General features: G+C 52.4%; 1 protein-coding gene across 3 annotated transcripts in view; it reads right to left on the reverse strand.

Annotated features, from left to right (window-relative positions):
- SH3PXD2A (SH3 and PX domains 2A) overlaps positions 1-22521 on the reverse strand; it is a 259162-nt gene that overhangs the window by 112615 nt on the left and 124026 nt on the right. For all 3 annotated transcript variants that reach the window (XM_004050045.5, XM_055352883.2, XM_019034749.4), the window contains exon 5: positions 15169-15260. In XM_004050045.5, the coding sequence (XP_004050093.2) occupies positions 15169-15260 (92 nt within the window). The remainder of the gene's footprint in view (positions 1-15168; positions 15261-22521) is intronic.

Raw genomic sequence — 22521 nt, forward strand, 5'->3', positions numbered from 1 at the left:
TCAGCCAGGCTCCTACTGGAATCTTCTCAAGGGCTCAACTCAGGCCTCCAGGCACCCTCCCAGGCACCGCACCAGGGATGCTCCAAATGCTCCAAGCCTGGGGTTGCTCTTGAAATTGGCTGGGAAAGTTCTGAGAGCCAGAAAGAGCACTGGACTTGGAGCCGAAAATCCTGGTGCTAATCCAGTTTCTCTGACCTCAGGCAACCATTTCCCTTCTCTGGACTGCACAACCTGCAAAGGCTGGGCTGGATGATGTCTGCGGGACTGAGCTCCAAAGCCTGGGACCAGGGGCAAACCCTCCCACCTTGCCTCTCACTGGGACACAGCAAGGATGGAAGGAGAGGCTGCTCCGATGACTCCAGAAACTGCAAAACCACGTAGCTGAGAGATGAGTTGTGTTTTGTGGGCGCTAATGAGCCAGCCTCTGGCACAGCCCCTTCGGCAACAACAATAGTAACAACTGGTACCATTCATTAAGACTGCATGCTGGGCAGCATGCTAAGCCCTTGCCAAGCTTCACTGAGGGGTAGGATAGGTAAGAGGTTCTCGCCCATATTTGCCAGTTATTGGCGTTGCAAGTCACATGACCTCTCTGTGCTTCAGTGGCTTAATCTGCAAACTAGGGGGAAATGACAACTATACCCACTTCATAGGATGGATGCAAAAATTAGAGAATTAAAACATGTAGGCTGGCCGGGCAAGGTGGCTCATGCCTATAATCCCAGCACTTTGGAATGCCAAGGTGGGTGGATCACCTGAGGTCAGGAGTTCGAGACCAGTGTGACCAACATGGCAAAACCTTGTCTCTACTAAAAATATGAGCGTGGGGGTGGACACCTGTAATCCCAGCTACTTGGGAGGCTGAGGCAGGAGAGTCACTTGAACCCGGGAGGCGGAGGTTGCAGTGAGCTGAGATCATGCCACTGCACTCCAGCCTGGGTGACAGAGCAAGACTCCATCTCAAAAAAAAAAAAAAAAAAAAAAAAGTCCTCTGGGCACAGTAGCTCACACCTGTAATCCCAGCACTTTGGGAGGCCAAGGTGGGTGGATCACCTGAGCTCGGGAGTTTGAGACCAGCCTGGGCAACATAGCAAAACCCTGCCTTTGCCAAAAATACAAAAAATTAGCTGGGCATCACCTGTAGTTGGGAGGCTGAGGCAGGAGAATTGCTTGAGCCTGGGAGGTGAAGGTTGCAGTGAGTTGAGATCGCATCATTGCACTCCAACCTGGGTGACAGAGTGAGACCCCATCTCAAAAAAAAAAAAAATTTAAAAAATGTAAATCGCTTAGAAGAATGTCATCACATGGTGAGATACAGTAATTGAGCTATTATTAGCTTTCTAGACCTCATAGTAACCCTATGCTGCCACTTCTATGGTCCCTATTTTACTCCTCGGGGAACATAAGGCCCACAGAGAGTCATCCTCTCCATTTATTGCATTTACTGTGTCCATCCTTCAGCTAGCACGAGGGATATGGTAGATGCCTGGCGGTAATGTCCCGGCCCTCAGGGTGTGTGCAGCCTCTCAGGGAAGCCGGATGTTAAGGATTTAATTACCTCTGTGGTATATGCCACAAGTGAGACGTCCCAGTATTGGGGTGAGAGGTGGGGATGGCAGGCCCAGGTGTGGTGAGTAAGTGGTGAGTTTAGGTGGGGTTAAAAGATTGCCTGGGAGGCCAAGGCAGGAGGATGGCTTGAGTCCAGGAGTTCAAGACCAGCCTCAACAACATAGCAAGACCCCATGTCTACAAAAAATTTAAAAAATAGTGGGGCACGGTGGCATGTGCCAGTAGTCCTAGTTACTCGGGAGGCTGAGGCAGGAGGATTGCTTGAGCCCAGCAGTTTGAAGCTACAGTGAGCTGTGATGGTGCCACTGCACTCCAGGACTGGGAGAGAGACAGAGACCTTGTCTCTAAAAATAATAATAAAAAAAGGTTGCCCCACCTGGCACATAGCTGGTGGGGGGCTGAGCCAGGATCTGAAGTTACACCTGTGAGTCCAAGGCCACCTCCCTTAACAGCTCTGCCACCTTCGTTCCCAGGAGCATCCCAAGAGGGAAAAATGATTATAAAAAGCCAAGCTGATAATCAGCTCCTCATGCACTTTCTGCTAAACAGCTGAGCTGCCAGAACACCTGGAATTTCCCTGGGTAGAAAGTTGGGCATCATTGTGGTGCAGCCTCTTGGCCTGTTGCCTGCACCTACTGGCCTTCTAAGAAGTTTGGGGGGAAGTAAGCATTGCATTTGAGGTGGCCTTCCCACTGAGCTGGGGCACGTAACTACCTGGGGTTGGGGATGAAGTTCAAAGTGAACACCCAGCTGGGCCACTGGAATCAATACGCAGGGAACGTGCCCACCGAGATGAACACCCTCCCCCTTCACCCTGGGCGCCAACTCAGTGGTTAGTTCACCTCAGAGCTGCACCGGGAGGGCCAGGCGGACCTCGTCCCCGGGCTACTGAGCAATCTGTGCAAGGGCAGCGTAGCAGCTGGAACTACCAGAGGGCCCAGAAATCACCGCAGCAGCAAGTGGGGCAGAGACTCAGTCCCTGGGAACAGGCATGCCCTCCCCTCACATAGGAGCAGAGGGAAGGGATACCAGCAGGTCTGGAAAACCTGGAGTTTGGAAGAATATAAAATGTCCCTCTGGTGGCCGGGCATGGCGGCTCACACCTCTAATCCTGGCACGTTGGGAAGCCGAGGCGGGAGGATCGTTTGAAGCCAAGAATTTGCGACTAGCAGGGGCAACAGAGCCAGACCCCGTCTCTACAAAAAATAAAAATAAAAAAATTATCCTGCCATGTGGTGTGTGCCTGCAGTCCCAGCTACTTGGGGGCTGAGGTGGCCTGGGATGTCAAGGCTGCAGTGAGCCGCGATTGTGCCACTGCGCTCCAGCCTGGGCAATGGAGAGAAACCCTGTCTCAAAATTAAAAAGAAAGAAAAAAGGAAAGAAAATAACCCCAAAACCTCCCTCTGGGATCTTTTAAGGGAGATGGAACTGTTCTAAAATTGGATTGTGGTGATGGTTGCACAACTGTAAAAGTATTAGTAATCAATGAATTAATTGTACACTTAAAACAAGTACATATTATAGCATGTAAATTATACCTCAGTAAAGCTGTCTGGGGGAAACTCTCCCTCTGGCTCTGACCACTGAGCCAGGCTCCGGGCCGCATGTCCTGGGTGGGGTTTTACACGTAGCCATCTGCGTGCCCTCTGGACTCATGACCAAATGGGCCATTCATGAGAGAGGGTGTGGGAAGCTAAGGGCTCAGTCTGTGGTTTGGGAGCGGGAAACCTGGTTTTCTGAGTGCTTCTAGAACCAGCTTCTCTGTGTCTGTTCCATCAGAGGAGCCTGTACCAGCCAGGCAGCACCCCTCCTCAGAGGCCTGAACCCTCCTGGGATAGGAAGCCCCTCCTTGGAGCTCCTGAGGCTGGGGGAAGGGTCTCAACAGGCTGCCCTGGGGGGCCTGGACCAGACTTGGCAGTCTCAGCAAACCTTGTACCTTTTCAGGGATGTGGCCCGGCAGGAAACCTGGGTTCCCCTTAAAAGATCCCAAATGTGGCACATGCCCTCAACTACCTTCAGCCCCCCTGGTGACCATGGCAACCATGGTGTCCTGATGCAGTTATTCTGCCCTTCTGTCTGATGAAGGGTCCCATCCTGAAATTTGGAGCTAGTTGCCCCAGCCAAGGGTCAGGTGCTTCTCACTTCATCCTCAGCTCACCCCCGTGTGGGGTGTGGACTTGGAGCTGAAGGGCAATAGCATGAGTCCAGCCTCTGACACTTCCTAGCTGAGAGGTAAGTCAACCAGTCTCAGCCTAAGGTCCCTCATCTGCAGAAAGGAGCATGGGCCTCCCTGGATTGTACGGATGCTCAAACAAGATAAACCATGCTCAAGGGTACAGCACGGCTTTAGTACAGCATCAGCCAGACGCTGGGAGCTGTAGTATCCGACATGGCCATGGGGTGGAGCCAGATACACATGTATCTCATGAACCGAGGGCTTCAAAGTGACCCAAAGTTACAGACGTGCCCAAACTCCAACCACCCTCAAGATCCAACTTACAGAGCCTGTGAAGGGGAAGGAGTCACAAGGTCTCTGGATGCTTGTACCTTTCATCTCGGACTATGTCTATGAACATCTCCCATTCCCACAGCCATCCAGCCCCTCTCTAGATCCTAACTGTTGCATGCTTGGACTACTGCAATAGCCAACTGGTTCTGCTAGGACCTCAGAATGTCAGAGCCAGGAGATAGCCCAGAGACCCCTAGGTTCTGCCCATTTACCTGATGCTGAAGTGTAGCGATTGTTAATGACTGCCTCAGGCCTATCTCTTCTTGGCCTAGCCCTAGCCAAAAATCCCTTACTCTCACGGAAGATGAAATTTCTTTCAATCCTTGAAACACAATCTCAGGGACTCCCTCTGGCCTGGATGCCCTCCTCTGCCACTCTCCTTGAGTAGTGAGCTCTTGCTTTAGTCTCAGCCTGAATGCCACCTCCTCAGGGAGGCCTTCCTGACCACCTCAGCAGGCTGGTTTGTTGCTGTGCAAGGCCCTGCACCTATTACAATTAGTTGTTCTTTTTCTGCCTTCCCCATTATCAGCAGCTGTTATAAGCCCTGTTTTATAGGCAAGGACATTGAGGTTTTGGGAGTTTAAATAATTCCCAGGCCACACAGCAGGTGGGGGAGGAGCCAGGGTTTGCCAGAGCCTATAATGGTCTGCTGCCTCCTATGGAAACAAGCCAGGCCCATGCCATGCTATCCTCCCCCTTAGACCACCAGGGCCCCGAGAGTGGGGACTGAGCTACTTCTGAAGTCCCGGGCCTCACATCGAGATGATCTAGAAATGCTTGCATGAACACACGCCTCCCACAAGAATGCAACAGAGGAAGGCTGGTCCCAGTGGCCGAAGACCCAGGTTCTAGGTTCAGTTCTGCCTTAAACTCCCCATGGAGGGGTAACTACCCAGGGACTAGGAACATGGAGGGTAGTGATAACCACAGGGGAACCAAGACCCACCTTGAACACAACATAACAGCAAAGCACGCCTCGGCACTCTTCCAGGGCTTACCCCTTCCGCCAGAGGCTCCAAAGGGCTCTGTAGGCCTTCCTTGGGGGTAAGAGAGTGGGCACATGGGGGTCTTGAGGTTTCAGAGAACATAGAATGCACAAGCCCAAGAAATTAATGGGAGACCCAGTCTACCCCCACACACTCCTGCACCAGGATACCCTTCCCTGCCACCTTCCTCCCCACCCTGCAGAAAATCCTGTGCCAGGCCTGAAAACAGAGTCATCTTCTCTCCCTGGACATGGGCCTCCCAGGCGTGTGCTCTATGAGCTGGGCTGGACTGGGGGTGTTTGAATCTGCTTCCCTCCGGCTCGCCGACCCAGCACGACAGCTGAGCCTGCAGAAGTCCTTGTTCCCCACGGCCAATGCCCCTTTCAAGTGGGTTGGACACAGCTTCCTGTGGGAACTTTCCTGCCACCTGCCCACCCAGGTTGAAGGGGGGCATGGCAGGGGATGGACAGGGTTTATTTATCTAACGTTCTGTTGCCTCCCTCAGCCTCCCACAGCTCCAAGGTCCAGCCGGCCCTCCTGCCCATCAACATAAAGAGGCTATTTGTGCAGCAGCCAGTGGCAGGGGGCTGCAAGGACAGTGTGGCCCACGTCCCTGGCCAGATGGGTGGTGGCAGGGCTTTACAGAGCACACAGAGCCATCTTGATGATAGGTGTCTGACCAGAACGCAGCCAGGCATGTGTGGGTGGGCTTTCTACCCCAATCCCCCAGGAGAGACAGGGACATGGGATGCCCTGGAGTTTCCAACAGCCTGCAGGGTGGTAGGGGCAGCCTCGCTCCACAGGCAGCACCAGCCCTGGCCAGGACTCCCAGAGCAGAGAGGGACGCGGTGAGATGCTCCTCTCCCAGCTCTCACCTTCAGCTCGGCCAACCCAATTCCATTCCCCCAGCCTTTTCGGGGTGGCTGCTCTGTACCCAGGCCTGGGCTAATGGAGGAAAGGAGAAGAAAAACAGAAAATCCCATTTCCTGAGCTTTTGTGATGGGTTAAGTACACTAGGGGCATTTTCTACGCATTTGCTCCCTTGAGCCTCACAATCATTTTGCCACGTGTACCATGGGGGCCTTGCACAGATGGGGAAACAGACTGGAAGAGGAGAAGTGAGCCATTCAAGCTCACAGGCAGAGCTGGGTGTCCCCACAGTTGCCACTGCAGTTAATTTAACTCAATTCACAATTGCAGCTTTGACCCTTGAGGTGATTAGCCTACGCGGTCCCTGGCATACAGCTGGCACTCAATAACTACCTGCAGAGTGAAGGGAGGCTGCTGTGGAGAGGCTCCAGGGCTCTGTCCACAACCTTCCATTTGCCTCCTAGGAAAAGGAAGGGAGTAGGAGGGTGTATGACTCAGTGCCCAGTTTGTGATCCACACACATCATCCCAATTCATTCTCCCCAGTGCCGGAGCAGTGACTCCGGGTGACTTACAGAGAATGGAAGGCCACGCAGTCAACCCACAGCAATGCTGCTGGTGAGCAGGGAAGCCTGGACTCTAACTCAAGAGGCTGGCAGCCAGACATAAGCCGAGCAGTCGCCCTGCCTTCCCGAACAGGCCAGACCTGGCATTCGACTGGGATTGGGGATGTGGGGCTCCTGGAGGAGACACCCCACATTCTCAGTGCTATTCCAGCTGCACTGCCACACACACCACCTTGGCCCTCGTCTTCCTACTGGAACCCTGAAGCAGGGCTGGCAGAGTTCATCTGTCCTCCTGGGCTCTGCTTCTCCCAGGCAAATGGCAGCAACAACCTCTGTCCCCCTCAATGGACTCCCCACAATTTTACCATGCAGTCCAAGATGAAACAACCATCCCCAAAATATAAATGGGAGGGGAGTGTGAGAAAGTCATGCAGAGGAGAGTGTTTTCTTGAGTCTGACCTTCTCCCACCCCAGGCCCCAAGCAGCATCTGCCTCTGCCCTGGCCCTCCTTCCCTGGCAGCCTCCCTCAGTGTCCTAAGCCAGCCCCTGCGCCACCTTAACCAGCCCGGCCCAGTTCCCAAACCTGTGCTCTGGCTGGGGCAGGCCTCCCGCAGGATGGCCTCCCCTTTGGCCTGCCCTGGGGTTCCCCGCAGGAGGCAGGGACACTGGGGGTGGACTCTGCCCCATGGGGAGTGTTGGGGGCCCCTGATGGGCAGGCTGAGGCAGGGATGGTTCTGGCCTGGCCTCAGTCCATCCGCCTCTCACCCCAGGTCCCTCGGAACATTGGGGCATTGTTCTACTGTACAACAGAGGATGGCTCTGTGGCCCTGGGCTGAAGAACAGAAACCAGTTTAGCAGGGCTCTCTGCTCCTCCCATGCAATGTCAAGAATTTAACCAGGATCATGGCTGGCTTCAGCAGGAAGAAACAAGCCGAAGGGATAAGCCCAGGCTGAGAGCAGGAAGTGGGAGGTGACTGTCTACCCACTGTGTGAGCCCACTATGTGTCCCATCGTGGGTAAGAGGTGGGCTGGTAAGGCCAGTGGGCTGGTAAGAGGCCCGAGAAGAAAGATACTAAGTGAGTGACAAGAGCAGGGCAGATCAGCTCAGCCCTGGCCTCAGTTTTCCCCTCTGTGATATGGGTGCACCAAAGGCATGTGTGCCCACCCTGCCCACAGGCTTGGACCGCCAGCAGTGGTCAAGAAGGCTGCAACCTCAGCCCTGAGGCTGCAAAGGCAGCCTTGCATCTCCAGAAGTGGAGAACGTGTGTATGTATGTGGAGGGAAGTGATGTGGGCCTGCTGCTGCTGTGCGCTCCCACCCGGGATGTCCCTATCCCACCATGATGGGGACAGCAAACACTGGCCTTGGCAGTGCTGACACCGTGCCAGGTTTGTTTGGCACTTTATGTGTGCTAAAGCATCATCCTCGCAACTGCCTTTGGAGGCAGCAACGATTCCCACTCTACAGATAAAGGAAACTGAGGCACATAAGGGCCTTGCAACTTGCCTGCGGCAAGTGGCAGAGCTGGTCTCTGACCCCTGGCCCCCTGACTCCGGAGAGGTTGAGAATCCTCCTGGCTCTGCTCCCCTGAGGTGGGCAGTTCAATGTATAACTCTATTAAATAGCCTGGCTTTATTTTGGCACAGTTGGGCAATCACCCAACATTTACTAGGTGCCAGGTCCTGGGGGTCCAGAGATGTGGGTTCCTTGGTGGGGAGAGATTCATAAACAGATCCCAAGGCTGCCAGGTTGCCAGCTCTAGGGAGGGCTTTCTGGAGGAGGGGCTCAAGCTGAGTCTGGAGACAGAGTAGGATGCAGTTCCAGAGCGAGTGGGGAGGAGAGGAGGGTGCTCCTGGTGGAGGGAACCATGGGGCAGGGCATGGAGGCTGGCGACAAGCTAAGAAAAGAATGAGGGCGTGGCCACTGGGCCAGGAGGCTGCAGAGATGCAAAGGTGGATCCTGGGGCCCTACGGCCAGATCTTTCTCCCACCAGAACTGCATCCTCCTGGGAATCTACAGACAGAGTTCCTAGCGTTCGTTTTAAAGACTTTTAGATTCCTTATTTCCACTGGATGAGAATTTAAAATGGAACACAAAGAGGCATTTCTGGGTCACGCAGTTGACCACGTGGTGAGTCCTGCCGGGCCAGTTTGGGCCTGTCTTTAGCTTCTGTTTTCCCTTGTTGACACCATATGGGAGGACTGCATCTGGGGGTGAGGGGCCTTGCCTGTGGAAGCAAGGGATTCTCAGGAAATCAGGCAGAGCAAAGCAAGGGGGAGCTGAGTCAGTAAAGTGGCCTCAAGACACTGTGCCAGGAGGCAGGTCATGCTCACAGTGGGGTCATCTCAGCTGCTACAGAGGGTGTCTCTTGGTGTGGCTTCCATGTGTCTTTTTTTTTTTTTTTTTTTTTTTAAGATACAGGGTCTGTCTCTGTTGCCCAGGCTGGAGTGCAGTGGCGCAATCATAGTTCACTGTAACCTCAAACTCTGGGCTTAAGCAATCCTCCTGCCTCAGCCTCCTGAGTAGCGGGGACCACAGGTGTGTGCCACCATGCCTGGCTCATTTTTTTTCTTTTTTCTTTTTTTTGTAGAGATGGGGGTCTCACTATGTTGCTCAGGCTGGTCTCAAACTCCTGGGCTCAAGCAATCCTACCGCCTTGACCTCCCGAAGTGCTGGGATTACAGGCATAAGCCACCACACGGGGCCAAGGGCATGTCTTTATCTGCCTTCTTTAGGATTTGGTGACCAAGGGTCTCCTCATCCCAAGCTGTCACATGGCTCCCCAGCAATTCACACAGGAGAGACCAAGAAACTACATCAAGCTTCTCTTGCCCACCCCTGCCCATTGACCCCTCATGACTGCAGGGCAAAGGGCTGGGGGCTGGGGGGGCTGGAGGGGCCTAACAGAACTGCACCCAGGCTCCAAGGCCTGCCTCCCCACTTGGCTGCATGGCCTGGGGAAGCCAGGTAACTGCTAGCAACTTCGCTTCCCCATCTGCTAAATGGGGATAATAACATCACCTTCGTGGGCGGCCTAATATTTAAATGAATATTTAAATAAGCATGATGTAGACTACAGAGGAGGTGACCAATACAATAAGGCAAACACTTTTCCTTTCCCTTTCTGCTCTCCTCCCTCCCCCCAATTAGGACTCACACACACACACACACACACACACACACACACACACACACATACACCACTATTCAACTGCTGACTTTCCAAGAACACACTGCTAGAGACCAAATGTTTGTGTCCCACCTAAATTCATATGTTAAATCCTAACGCCCAAGGTGATATAGTAGGAGCTGATTAGGCTATGGTCATTAGCCTCATGAATGAGATCAGTGCCGTACAAAAGAGAACCTAGAGAGCTTGTTTCCCTGTCCACCAGGGTAAAGATGACTATGAACCAAGAAGCAGGCCCTCACCAGACACTGAATCTGCTGGTGCCTTGGTTTAGGACTTCCCAGCCTCTTTCATAAGAACTGTGAGAATTTTATTTCTGTTGTTTATAAGCCACCCAGGCTATGGTATTCTGTTCCAGCAGCCTGAACAGACTGACACACACCATCCTCAAAGGAAAACATCAAAGGTGCTGAGGCCGGTACCCACCTACTCTGGCTGGGGTGGAGGTGGGGAGCGGGTGCTGAGGAGGTTGGGAAGGCGTAGTGGGTGTGAGCTGAGTGATGGGTTGGGTCAGGGCTGTGGTTAGAACCGTAGGTCTGGGGCCAGCCAGCCTGGCTTGGATCTTGGCCCTGCACCTGCCAGTTGGGTGACTTTAGGTGAGTGGCTTCATGTCCCTGAGCCTTCAGCTCCTTGGTAAAATCATGTCACAGTCGTACTTACCATGTAAGACCATAGTGAGGACTGAATGACAACAATTATTCATCCAACAGAGACCCTCTGAGACCCTGCTCTGGGACATGGACTGTTCTGGGTACTGGGGATACAGCTGTGAACAGAACAAAGACAAGTTCGTACTCTCCTGGAGCCTGTGTTCTAGTGGGAGGGGCCAACAATAAACACAGCAAGCGTCTTAGTCTGTTCAGGCTGTTATAACAGAGTACCTTCTTACACTAGGTAATTTCTTTTTCTTATTTTTTTTCTTTTTTTTTTTTTTTGAGACAGAGTCTTGCTTTGTCGCCCAGGCTGGAGTGCAGTGGCGCGATCTCGGCTCACTGCAACCTCCACCTTCTGGGTTCAAGCAATTCTCCTGTCTCAGCCTCCCAAGTAGCTGGGATTACAGGCACGTGCCACCATGCCTGGCTAATTTTTGTATTTTTAGCAGAAATGGGGTTTTGCCATGTTGGCCAGGCTGATTTCAAAGTCCTGACCTCAGGTGATCCACCCACCTTGGCCTCCCAAAGTGCTGGGATTACAGGCGTGAGCCACCGCGCCTGGCCACACTAGATAATTTCTTAACAACAGAAATTTATTGCTCACAGTTCTGGAGGCTGTAAAGTCCAAGATCAAGGTGTCAGCAGATTTGGTGTCTGGTGAAGGCTGGTTCCCCACAGATGGCGCACTCTAGCTGTGTCCTCCCATGGCAGAAGGGGCAAATGCTGTGCCTTCACATGATGGAAGGGGCAAGGGCCTTGCTGGAGCCTCTTTCATAAGGGCGCAAATCCCATTAGCCTTCTGGGGGGGGCCGTGTGAGGAGGCAAAACCACTATGGCTGCTCTGTGCCAGGCTCATCAAAGGTGTCCATGAAGAACATCCTTTCTGTGCAGGGCCAGTGGTCTGGAAGAGCAACCGCTAGCTGACCGGAGATGGGCCTGGCTCTCCGCCTGCAGAAGCCAGCGAGTGGCCTGGGATCAAAGCCGAGGCGCTCGGGCCTGCTGCCCACCTCCCCCACTGAGTCTGGGCTGTGACAGACCTTGTCTTCTCTGGAAGATGGAAAGGGAAGACAGTCCCCCACCCCAGCCCCCATGAATTCTCAATGGACCCTGCAGCAGCACACTTGAAAGAAGCCAGGGGTTATCTACAAAATTCCAATTAAATCCACAGGCTTTGATAATTTGATAAGCCACTCCGCAGTCGCCCCAGAGTCAAAATATGCTGTTATTCGATCCCGTATTTATGTTCTAGGCTGGAGGGAAGGGAGGTGCACAGTGGCCTGGAAAGGTCCAAACAGCCGGAGAGGGAGGAGGTGCAGGCACTAGGCTGACACATCGGCAGCCTGTCAGCCGAGGGTCACGGACAAGGTCTGGCTCTTTTGTGGCAGGCACACTCTGCAGGGGAACACAGGTCTCTCTTGGTGGGTCCTGGAGGCGGAGCAGAGACAGGGCCGGGCCCGGGGAGGGGGAGCCCCTCAGAACTGCCTGGCCATAGCTGAGCTCACTTCCTGAGCCTCAGACCTGTCTTGGGGCTGGAGGCATTCCTGTTCCCAGGCCCATAACTTGCCAGACCAGTGGTGAACTGGCCCACGTGGCCAATACCACCTCAAGAAAGAGGCAGATAACCCCTGCTGGCCTGGTGATGGAGCGGCCAAATGCTTCACAGCCCCTCCCTGCAAAAGTCAGGTAGGGACGGAGCGTGCACACATTCCATTCTGTTCCCCAGCCTTCCATGAACACAGGCGTGGAGCACTTCCTGTGCACCAGTAGCACCTGGCCGGGTTATTTGAGTAAACCCTCTTGACCAGCTCGTGAGTTCTGCATTATCTCATTTTAGGGGAACAGAAATGCAGAGACATTGAGCAAATGGCCAAAGATCACTGAGCCTTAAGTGGCAGGGCCTGGCCCCAGAGCCTGGCCCCACAAAGCCATGGCCTGCTGCCTCCCCAATAGCCAAGTGCCTCACTGAGCCTGGTTTCCACAGTTCCTCAAGGGCCTCCTAGAGGTGGGCAAAAGGCTAACTTAATGCCATGAATGAAGTGAGGCCGATGGATTCAGCTGACTGGCAAAGAGCAGGTTTGGAGGCATGGATCAGAGGCTGGGTCAGCTGCTTTTGTGGAGATACACCTGCTGCCTCCACCATCAATGATCCTGATCCTTTTCCCCCGTGGCCAGGCACACGATCACGGGGGATCCCAACAGCCACCCACGTAGGGAGGAGCATCTCCTCTCTCCCCATGCAAGGACAGAAAATGAGAGGCTTGGAGAGAACATCACAGCTGGGCAAGGACAGGGTCAGGTGAGGACCCAGGGATACTGCTGCCAGGCTCAGAGCCTTCCCTTGCCCTGAGGCAAGGCAAGGATGAAGAAGGAAGGGGCAGGAGCGCAGAGAGGTGGGGACAGAAAGGAGACACTGAGGAGCTTCAGGACCACAGTCCCCAAACCAGTAAAGCAGGTGGGAGAAACAGATGAATGTGGGCTTCTGCTTGCAACCTGGAAGTTCTGGGTTCAAATTCCCACTCTAGCTGTGAGATCCTGTTTTCTAATCTGTAATGTGGGGATAAGAATATACAAGCCCTGGCCAGGCGCAGTTGCTTATGCCTATAATCCCAGCACTTTAGGAGGCTGAGGGGGGTGGATCCACTTGAACTCAGGAGTTCGAGACCAACCTCGCCAACATGGTGAAACCCTGTCTCTACTAAAAATACAAAAATTAGCCAGGTATAGTGGCATGTGCCTGTAATCTCAGCTACCAGGGAGGCTGAGGTAAGGGAATTGCGTGAACCTGGGAGCCAAAAGTTGCAGTGAACCGAGATTGCTCCACTGCACTCCAGCCTGCGTGACAGAGCGAGACTCTGTCTAAAAAAAAAGAATATACAAGCCCTGGTGCAAACCTCTCCTACCTCTCATCATCTGAGTTTCATGGATAACCCTTGGAGGTAGCAAAAACAGGTCTTAATCACTATTCCCTTTTTACAGATGGTTCCCTATTTCTCGCTATTCTTTCTTCTGAAATTTTAAATTTTAAATTTTTATTTTTTGTAGAGACAAGGTCTCACTGTGTTGCCAGGACTGGTCTTGAACTCTTGGGCTCAAGAGATCCACCTGCCTTGGCTTCTCAAAGTGCTGGGATTACAGGTGTGAGCCAATATGCCTAGCTTTTTTTTTTTTTTTTTCCAATCAGCTGAATTTAAGATTCATCCGCGTTTCTCTCTAAATGTAGAAACTTCGGCCAGCACTGAGCCACTAGGGACCACAGGAAGGCTTGGGGAAGTTACAAGGGATCTGCCTGGACATTACACAGCTAGTAGCAACAGAACTGGGACGTGAACTCAATACTTTGCATCCTATACCCTGTGGCTTTCCACTGCTTCACACTGTGAACCAAGCTACCGATAAGCTCCTGATGGTTCACAGTGCTTGTTTCCTGCCTGAGGCAGCCATCAATGAAGATGGTCTTTGCTAGGCCAGGTGGGGCTCGGAGCTGCTTTTTCCTCCCTCAAAATGCCCAGGCCATTTCAGGCTATTAGTCTTTTAGCATGCGTGAAGACAGAAGGGTCCCTTTAGGCAGGACTGCCATGTATGGGTGTGCAGGCCACATATTCTACAACCTCATGGGCACATTCACAGAAAGTGCAGTGTGAATGGCACCTCCAGAGCCATGCAATGCTCACCCTCATCTTCAGGCTTTCTCCTCCCCATCATCAGGTACCCCCTGCCTCTCCCCACCTGGCCCAGAGGGTTCCTGTGTCCTACTCTCTCCTTTCCCTCTGTAGTAGCCACCCCATCTGCCTCTCTCTCACCCATCCGGTACTTTAAGCTTCCAGGGGATAGCTATGGAGTGAGCTGATTCATCAGCATCCCCTTAAGTCCTCTCCCCAACCCTCTCTCTTACCCAATACCCCTCCCTGCCTTCTGCCCACCAGCTCCTGGGTGGGAGCTGAATTTTTCTCTCCAGTGAGAACCTATGCTGGCGACTGCAGGTGAGCAGAATGCTCTGAGCAAGAGAGCATGGCCATCTGGATGGAGTCGGGTCCTGGATGTGAGAAACCAGCATGGCTGAGTGGGCCATCTTTACCACCACCCACAGCATCCCAATTTCAGAGAGAAAAAAGACCTGCATGGTTCCCTGTTTCTCTCCAAACATGGAAACATTAGCCAGCACTGGGCCACTAGGAACCACAGACTTAGGTTCAGGTTTTATCCTGTCTCCTATCAAACCATCTGCATGACTTTGGGGGCAAAGCACCTGATCTCACCGAGCCATGGTTTCCTCCTCTGTAAATAGGACTATTGAATATGGTAATGCCTATCATAAAATGCTATACATAAAAGACACTGGGTAAATTCATTATGATTTTTTATGATGATTATAAAATCTGTTGTAGCAGCCCAGGACTGCTGTTATTTGGCAGGTGAGTTTTCAGCCTGGGCAGTGCACACTGGGACCTCTGCAGCCATAACAGCGAAGAGCAAGGACTGTGCTAGCCCTGAGCAGTCTCAATGGCATGACCATTATATTTTCTGTTATCTCATCTGCTCCTTGTAACAACCCTGTGAGCCAGAAAGAGTTTGTAGGAAAATCTGCTCCACAAATGCAGAGACACCCTTGCTTGCAGCCCCGGGGTAAAGGAAAATGAAGAGTGGGCTCTGGCACTAGAAGCCTGGGGAATAATGTCCCCCATTCCTTTGGACCACTGTTCTTTAGCCCGGCTGGCCCTGCTAGCTCACCTTCTGTTTGTGTTCCCACAGCCTCAGCCTCCCCGGGCTGGCCATTGCTTTAGCCCACGCCTCCCCGGCACACAGGAGAGGCCTGAGCTATTACTTACTCTTTTGGAGGGTTGACATCCTCGGGTCGAGCCTCAAAGAACCGGAAGACTTCGTCACACTGTGAGATGTGGGGGGGCAGCCGGACAAGTGCCTGTGGAAAGACAGGAAGAAAAGGCATTAGGTGTGACGAACTTGGGAACAGGAAAACCAAGACAGTGTCACCTTACACCAACAGTGACAGAGAGGCTCAAGAACTGAGCCATGAAAGACATGGTCAACCAGCCACCCACCTGTCCACCTAGAAAACTAATCAACAAATCAACCAATCAAATAACGAATCAAACAACCAAACTTCCTTCCTTCCCTCCCTCTTTCTATCCATTTCTCTCAACTAACTAGCCAGCCAACTAACTGACCAACTAACCAACCAGCCAATTAATCAACAAACCAACAAGACAACAACAAAAAAACCCCTAACCAGTTATCCAATCAACCTACCCATCAACCATCCAGTCAACCAACCAACCAACCAACCAACCAACCATCCAACCAGCCAGTCAACCAACTAAACAACTGACTTAAAAAAAAAAAAAAAGACCACTGAACCCTGGAACCCTGGGTCTTAGGGTCCTCAGGAGCTAATCATTCTGCAGGAACCCTGAGGGAATTCCCTTCTGCACACAGAATAAGTCCAAGATCCCTAACCTAACAGTCCAAGGTCACGTCCTCCCAGCCTTGTCTTCCACTAGCCACGCTCCAGCTGCACCAGGCATTCACACTCCCTAAACACTGACCACAAAATTAATTATTTCATGACAAGTTGATAATTGCTGCCAAGGACAACAAAGCACTATGATGGAGTTTGATAGAACCCAAGAAGATGTGGAAGATGGGGAGCCAGTGTTTTAGGAAGGACTCTTTAAAGCTAAGTTCTGAAGGATGGGTAAGAATTAACTGGTCAAGGTGGAGGTGGAGCGATCAAGCATGTTGGTTTCAGGAGATGAATGAAGGCCAGTGTGGCCTGAGGACCCAGAGCAAGGGAGAGGGGCCATAGGAGGTGGGCAGGGGCACGACTAGCAGGGCCTTGTTTTAGGCCAAGCTGAGGATGCCTGGAGAAACAATGTAAACTGAAGAGTTTGGAAAGGTTTCTTAGAAGACTGGGCAGGAGCACGGCTTGTGGAGTTTGCAGGGTTTGGACAAGCAGAGAGGAGGAGTGGGCATTCTATGGGAAACAGTAGTCATGGCAAGTGTGTGGGCCAGCTGTGAGCTTGTCATCCAGGCATGGGGAGAGTCTGCAGCTGGAAAGTGAGGCACTAGGTCAGGAGGTAGTCAGAGTTAGGCCAGGCGTGGTGGCTCATGCCAGTAATCCCAGCACTTTAGGAGGCCGAGGTGGGCAGATCACTTGAGGTCAGGAGTTGGAGACCAGCCTGGCCAACATGGAGAAACCCTGTCTCTATGAAAAATACAAAAATTAGCCGGTGTGGTGGAGGGCGCCTGTAATGCCAGCTACTCGGGAGGCTGATGCAGGATGAGAATCGCTTGAACCCAGGAGGCAGAGGCTGCAGTGAGCCAAGATCGTGCCACTGCACCCCAACCTGGGCAACAGAGCAAGACTCTGTCTCAAAAAAATAAAAATAAATAAAATAAAAATAAAAATAAATAAAATAAAATAAAACAAAATAAAATAAAAAGAAGGTAGTCAGAGTTCATGCTGCACACCAGCACGCAGGACCCTGACCTGGCCCAGTCCGACATGGAGGGGTTGGGGGTGTAGGGTGAGGCCAGGTGTAGCCCCGTTTTCTGGGCCCCTCAATTTAGTATGGGGAGAAATACTGGGGCAAGGAAGGATCCCCTGGTCCAAACAGACAGGAGAGAACACTACCAAAGCAGGGCTGAGGGACGGGGACAGGGAGCCGAGGGCTAGAGCCAGGAGAAGACAGGAAAACCCAGGACTGGAGGAGTCAACAAACACAGGGCTTGTGAGAAACTCCTGATGAGACCTGGTCTATAAGACAGGACCCTGTCCCACACCCCTGCCTCCTGAAACCTCACACACCACGACCAGCTTCAGATGCAAGGCCTAGATCCAGTGGCTCCTGGGCCAAGTACGGTGAGTCTGTGAGTGTCGTTCCAGGAAATCCTCATGAGGGTCGTCCTCATGAGGGCACAATTCCCATCCCCATACTACGGGTGAGGAGACAGAGGCGCAGGGAGACTGTGGCCTACCCACAGGCACCCACGGAGGGTGGGAAAGACTCACTGGAAGGTAAGCTCCATGTAGGCGCGATTTTAGTCTGTTTGGTTGATTTCTGTGTCCCCAGATCCTAGTAGAGTACCTGACAGAGCAGGCACTTGATTAATATTTGTTTAAAGAAATGAATGAAAAATGGATAAGGTAGTGAAGGTTTCCATGTCTATAAACCCAATATCCAGTAGCCATGGGACATGATAGTGGGGCAAAAAACCCACATATAATCTTAGGTTGCATCTATAGAATTATAATATTGAGGAAGAGGAAAGTAATGGTTTAGTTATTCTCTGAGCTAGTTAGATAACAATTCAAGTGTGCCATCTAGCACCAGGCATCCTATCAAGATGGGCCCTTCTCGATGCCAAACCCACACCCAGGCAAGATGAGATAAGACCAGACCATGGCAGATAAGAGAGCATGATGTAACTCTCAGTCATTCCTTTCAGGGGTCATGGCTCTCCAAGGGTCTCTAAAATAACACACCTCCATCAACAGGCAAGAACCAGAAAAGGAAAATTAACATTAAATGAGCAGCTATGTGTCAGGCCCCGCCCTTGGCCCCTTGACTCCTCCAGTCATCCACCAAACAGTGAGGGCTTTGCAGTGTGTGCTGCATATGGGGCTGTGCCTGGTTTTACAGGGATGAGAGAGAGCAAATCTAATGACATGTCACCCCATTTTGTCCTGGAGGTAGACATCATTGCCTCCACGTACGATGGGGACACTGAGGCTGCTGGGGGTGAAGCCATAAGTGAGGAAAGGGGCAGAATCCAGCCCCAAGCTGTGAAGGTCAGATGGGTGGAGCATGCCCCCAGAATGTTCAAGTTCTCATTTAACGCACACTGTCCATGCTGTGTTCTCCTCGGGAAGGGTAGAAGGAAAAGGAAATGAAAAACTGAGGAGAGAGAGGCAGACAGGGAGTGAGAGGGAGGGAGAGAAAGTCAGGGAGGACAGGTGGCCCCAGGAGAGAGCGCCAATGGGATCAGGATGGGCAGAAGGCAGGAGGAAACCATTACCAGGGATCCCGGCTCTGTGCAAAGTCATTGCCGGGTGACCACCCTGAAAGGGAGAAGGAGGGACGCAGGGCAGGAGAGGGCGGGTTTCAGCGGCCCACAGCACTAGTGCCCTCCCAGCTCAGTGTGCTGCCACTCACCCTAAGCACAGACCCTGGCCAGCCACGGCTCACCCAGCCCTGGCAGGGAACAGAGGGGCTCTTCATGCCGACAGAGACCCACATTCCGGAGGCAGAGGACGCGTGGGCCACGAGGGCCTCAGACAAAGAGGCCTTTTGGTGGAACAACCGCAGCATCTTTATTTAACGGGGAGCCCTGAGGGGAGCCGCGTGGAGGGCTCGTCCTGATTTCAGGCTGACAAGAGGCTCTCAGCCCAGAGCAGCTTCCATCAGAGCTGCTGCCAAAGCTCAGCTCTGGCCAAAATCATTTGGCAGGAGAGACTGATGCTGAGCAGTGAGTCCCCGCAGCCTGGGCTGGTGATGATGGCCAGGGCCAGGGCACCCCCAAGCCCAGCCGTTCTGAGAAGAGCAGGGTAGGGGGCCAGATAATGGGCATATCAGGGTTAGCAACCCCAGCTTAGGTCTAAAATTCTGCCATGAGACATTCATGATGTACGCCACGTGGTGGTAAAGTCAGGGCCTCAGAGCCTCAGGGCCTCAGAGCCTCAGGACCTCAGGGCTGCAGGCAGATGCAGGTTTGGGTCCTGGCTCTGCCATTTATGGGCTGTGTGAGGCTGGATGCATTACCTGCCCTCTGAGCTCTGGGATGTGACGTGGCACCTACCTAGCTGTTAGGAAGTTAAGTGAGATGAATACGAGAAGCCGAGCACAGTGGCTGGTGAAGAGTACACTCAGTAAATGTGAGCCGTGATAACATTAGTGTCATCGCTGCCATTGTCATTCTTTAGGAGAAAGCAGTGATGAACACTTGAAAGAGCACTGGAATGGGGGACAGGAGTCAATTCTAGTTCCAGTTCTGCAGTTATATACTTGCTGTGTGACCTTAGGCAGCTCACTTCACCTCTCTGGTTGTCATTTCTTCCAAGATAAAATGGAATCCCAAAGTATGTCTCACGGAAGAACTCCCTGATGAGGTGAAATGAGCTCTGTGAGCACATGTGAAATCTGCCTTGAGGGTCCCCCCATCTTGGCCTTGGGGATCACCATGTTTGCTACCATCACAAAGCCTCTGAGAAATCCTGCAGGAAAGAAACCTGTAGAGCTTTGTACAAGCCAGCATTTACTACTACTAACAACATCCTGTGGGACTGTGTCATTTAATCAGCACATCAACTCTAAGAGGACAGTATGACTATGATTTCAGTTTTACAGAAGAAGAAACTACAGCACAGAGAGTTTACATAATTCCCTGAGGCCTCACAGCTAGTAAGTAGCAAAGAGTTGCTTTTTTTTGTTTTTGTTTTTTTTTTTTTTTGAGACAAAGTCTCACTCTGTCACCCAGGCTAGAGTGCAATGGCCCAATCTGAGCTCACTGCAGCCTCCCCCTCCCCGGGTTCAATCGATTATCCTGTCTCAGCCTCCTGAGTAGGTGGGATTTACAGGCACGTGCCACCACAGCAGTCTAATTTTTTGTATTTTTAGTAGAGACAGTGTTTCACCAAGTTGGCCAGGCTGATCTCGAACTCCTGACCTCAAGTAAGTGATCCACCTGCCTCGGCCTCCCAAAGTGCTGGGATTACAGGCATGAGCCATGGCGTCCGGCTGTAAGTAGCAAAATTTTGAATCAGGCTGAGTCCAGAGCCTATGCCCTGATCTACTCCCTCCTGCCTCTAGCTTTACCCACAGGTATTTGACTGCGGTGCTGATTTTCCAAACAAGTCCTAGTGACGCCCTGTGGAACACAGCTGAGGCAAATCCAGGTTCAAGACATTCTGAAGTTTCTTCCAGCTCTAACTGTTAACAGCTCTAACTAAACAGCACCATCACCAGTGAATTCATTTGTCTGATCTATCAATCAATCTGATTGAGACTTTCTAATAGAGCTCAGGTGAGCTCAGAGGGTTCCGAAGGCCTCAGGTTGGAGAAGGGCTGAAATGAGTACGACTTTCTAGCCCTCAGGTTCTGGGGCAAGTGGGAGGAAGCATTGCCCTGCAGGGCTGCTGGAACTATGGAGGTCCCTGGAGAATGTCAGCTGAGCTGGCCTCAGTCCCCCTCCAACCCTGCCATTCTGTAAACCAGGGGTCAGTGAGTTGGCTGAGAGCAGATCTGCAGAAATGGCACGCAGGAAGGGGCTGGGGTAGTGGGTACCTGGGTCGTGGGGACTGGTAATGAGGTGCTGAAGAGCCATTCAGGTTTTGCCATCAGCTAGCCCTGCCAGTTTCCCCATTTCCAGTCCTAAACTGTCCTGCAGTCTCCAGCTCCTGCCCCTCAAGACCATTTCATGGGGGCCATGACATGAGCCACCACTTAGCACCAAGTGTCATCATGGCCAATGGTGCAGGTGTAAACAAGGGAGAGGGTGGCTGCATTGTGTGTCTCTGAGACCTCCACTCAGCTATGGTGGGCACAAGTGTGGTCTTTGCACATGCAAGTGGCACAGGAGGGGGCCCTGGCAGACTGTGCTCAGGCCTTCTGCCTCGAAACGGTCATCCTCCACAGAGCCCACCACTCTGGGTAATGCCTGCGTCAGGACAAAGAGCAAAGCTCTGCATTTGGCAAAACACTACAGGTGCCCACTCTTTACACAGGATCAATTGCTTCTCTCTTTTCAGCAGCATCAGTTTCTTTTCTCGTTTCTTTTTTTTTTTTTTGCTCCTTCCTGCACACTGTTTTTGTTTTGTTTTTAATTTTTTTAAAGCATCAGTTTCTAATCCCTGGAAATCTTATGGGTAAAAGCCCGGCCGCGCTGGGTGGAGTTGGAGGCGTGGCACAAGGGGGCTGGCATCCTGCCCCTCTGGCCTCCCACCTGTGTCCTTCCAGCCCCACCTCTGGGGCTGCCTCTAACCTGCTTGGACTGTTCTTTCTAGGTCACCACCTAGAAAGCTGGGGTCTCACTGAACTTCTGAGTTCAGAGTATTCAAAACACATGGGTTTTCTTTTTGAAGGATCTGAGCAGCGACTCCCCTTGAAATGTAAATGATGTCTAATTCTTGGTAGCAGTTTAAGCCATTTCACAAGGGATCTTAGTACATCAGGGCCTGGGGGATATGTCACTCTCTGAGGAAGTTTTGTCTACTTGTGATCTTTCCATCTTGTCATCAGGCATTGGCTGGACAATCCCTTAGGGCTGGGCTTCCTGTTTATTAGTGAAGACACAGAGATGACAAATGTGGCCCTCAAGGAGCTCATAGTCTGGGAGAAGACAGACACACAGAAGTTACCCTCCTGCAGAGGAGAAATGCAGAGTGGGGGTGGGCGCAGTCCTCTGGGGGCAGAATGGCAGGAGTGATCAGCTTTTCCTGGGGAGTCATGAGGCTTATGGAAGGGCCCACTGCGGAGACCGAATGTGCACCCAGGCAGGGGACCAGCACAGGCTCAGGGGCGGAGGCCTGGCTAGCTGGGGATGGCCTTGTGTCTGCCAGACTGGACTGCAGGATATGGAAGACAGAGGTAGGAGCTGAGGCCCCAGCAGCACTTGGAACCAGCCCACACAGGGCCCAGCTGAGGTGCTCAGATATTCTTCTTGGGGGCAGCAGGGCTCCTCTGAAGGAGTCCCGTTTTTTTTTTTTTTTTTTTTGAAACTGGGTCTCACTGTATTGCCCAGGCTGCAGTGCAGTGGTGCAATCATGGCTCACTGCAGCCTCTGCCTCCCAGGCTCAAGTGACCCTCCCACCTCAGCCTCACCAATAGATGGGACTGCCAGCGTGCACTACCACGCCCAGCTACTTTTTGTATTTTTTGTAGAGACAGGGTTTCACCATGTTGCCCAGGCTGGTCTCAAACCCCTGGGCTCAAGCAATATGCCCACCTTGGCCTCCCAAAGTGCTGGGATTACAGACATGAGCCACTGTGCCCGGCCCTCTGAAGGTCTTTAAGGAGAAAAGGGACATGATCTGCTTTATCTCAGCCTAGAAACTCCTTCTCCTGGGTCTACTATCTGGGTTGAGGGAGATGGTGAGGTTCTACTATCTGGGTTCCCCCAGAGAACTAGGCCACTCAGGAGGCCCCTCATGAATGGATCAGCCTTGG

Source organism: Gorilla gorilla, chromosome 8 (assembly GCF_029281585.2).
Source record: "Gorilla gorilla gorilla isolate KB3781 chromosome 8, NHGRI_mGorGor1-v2.1_pri, whole genome shotgun sequence".
Classification (NCBI taxonomy): Eukaryota; Metazoa; Chordata; class Mammalia; order Primates; family Hominidae; genus Gorilla; species Gorilla gorilla.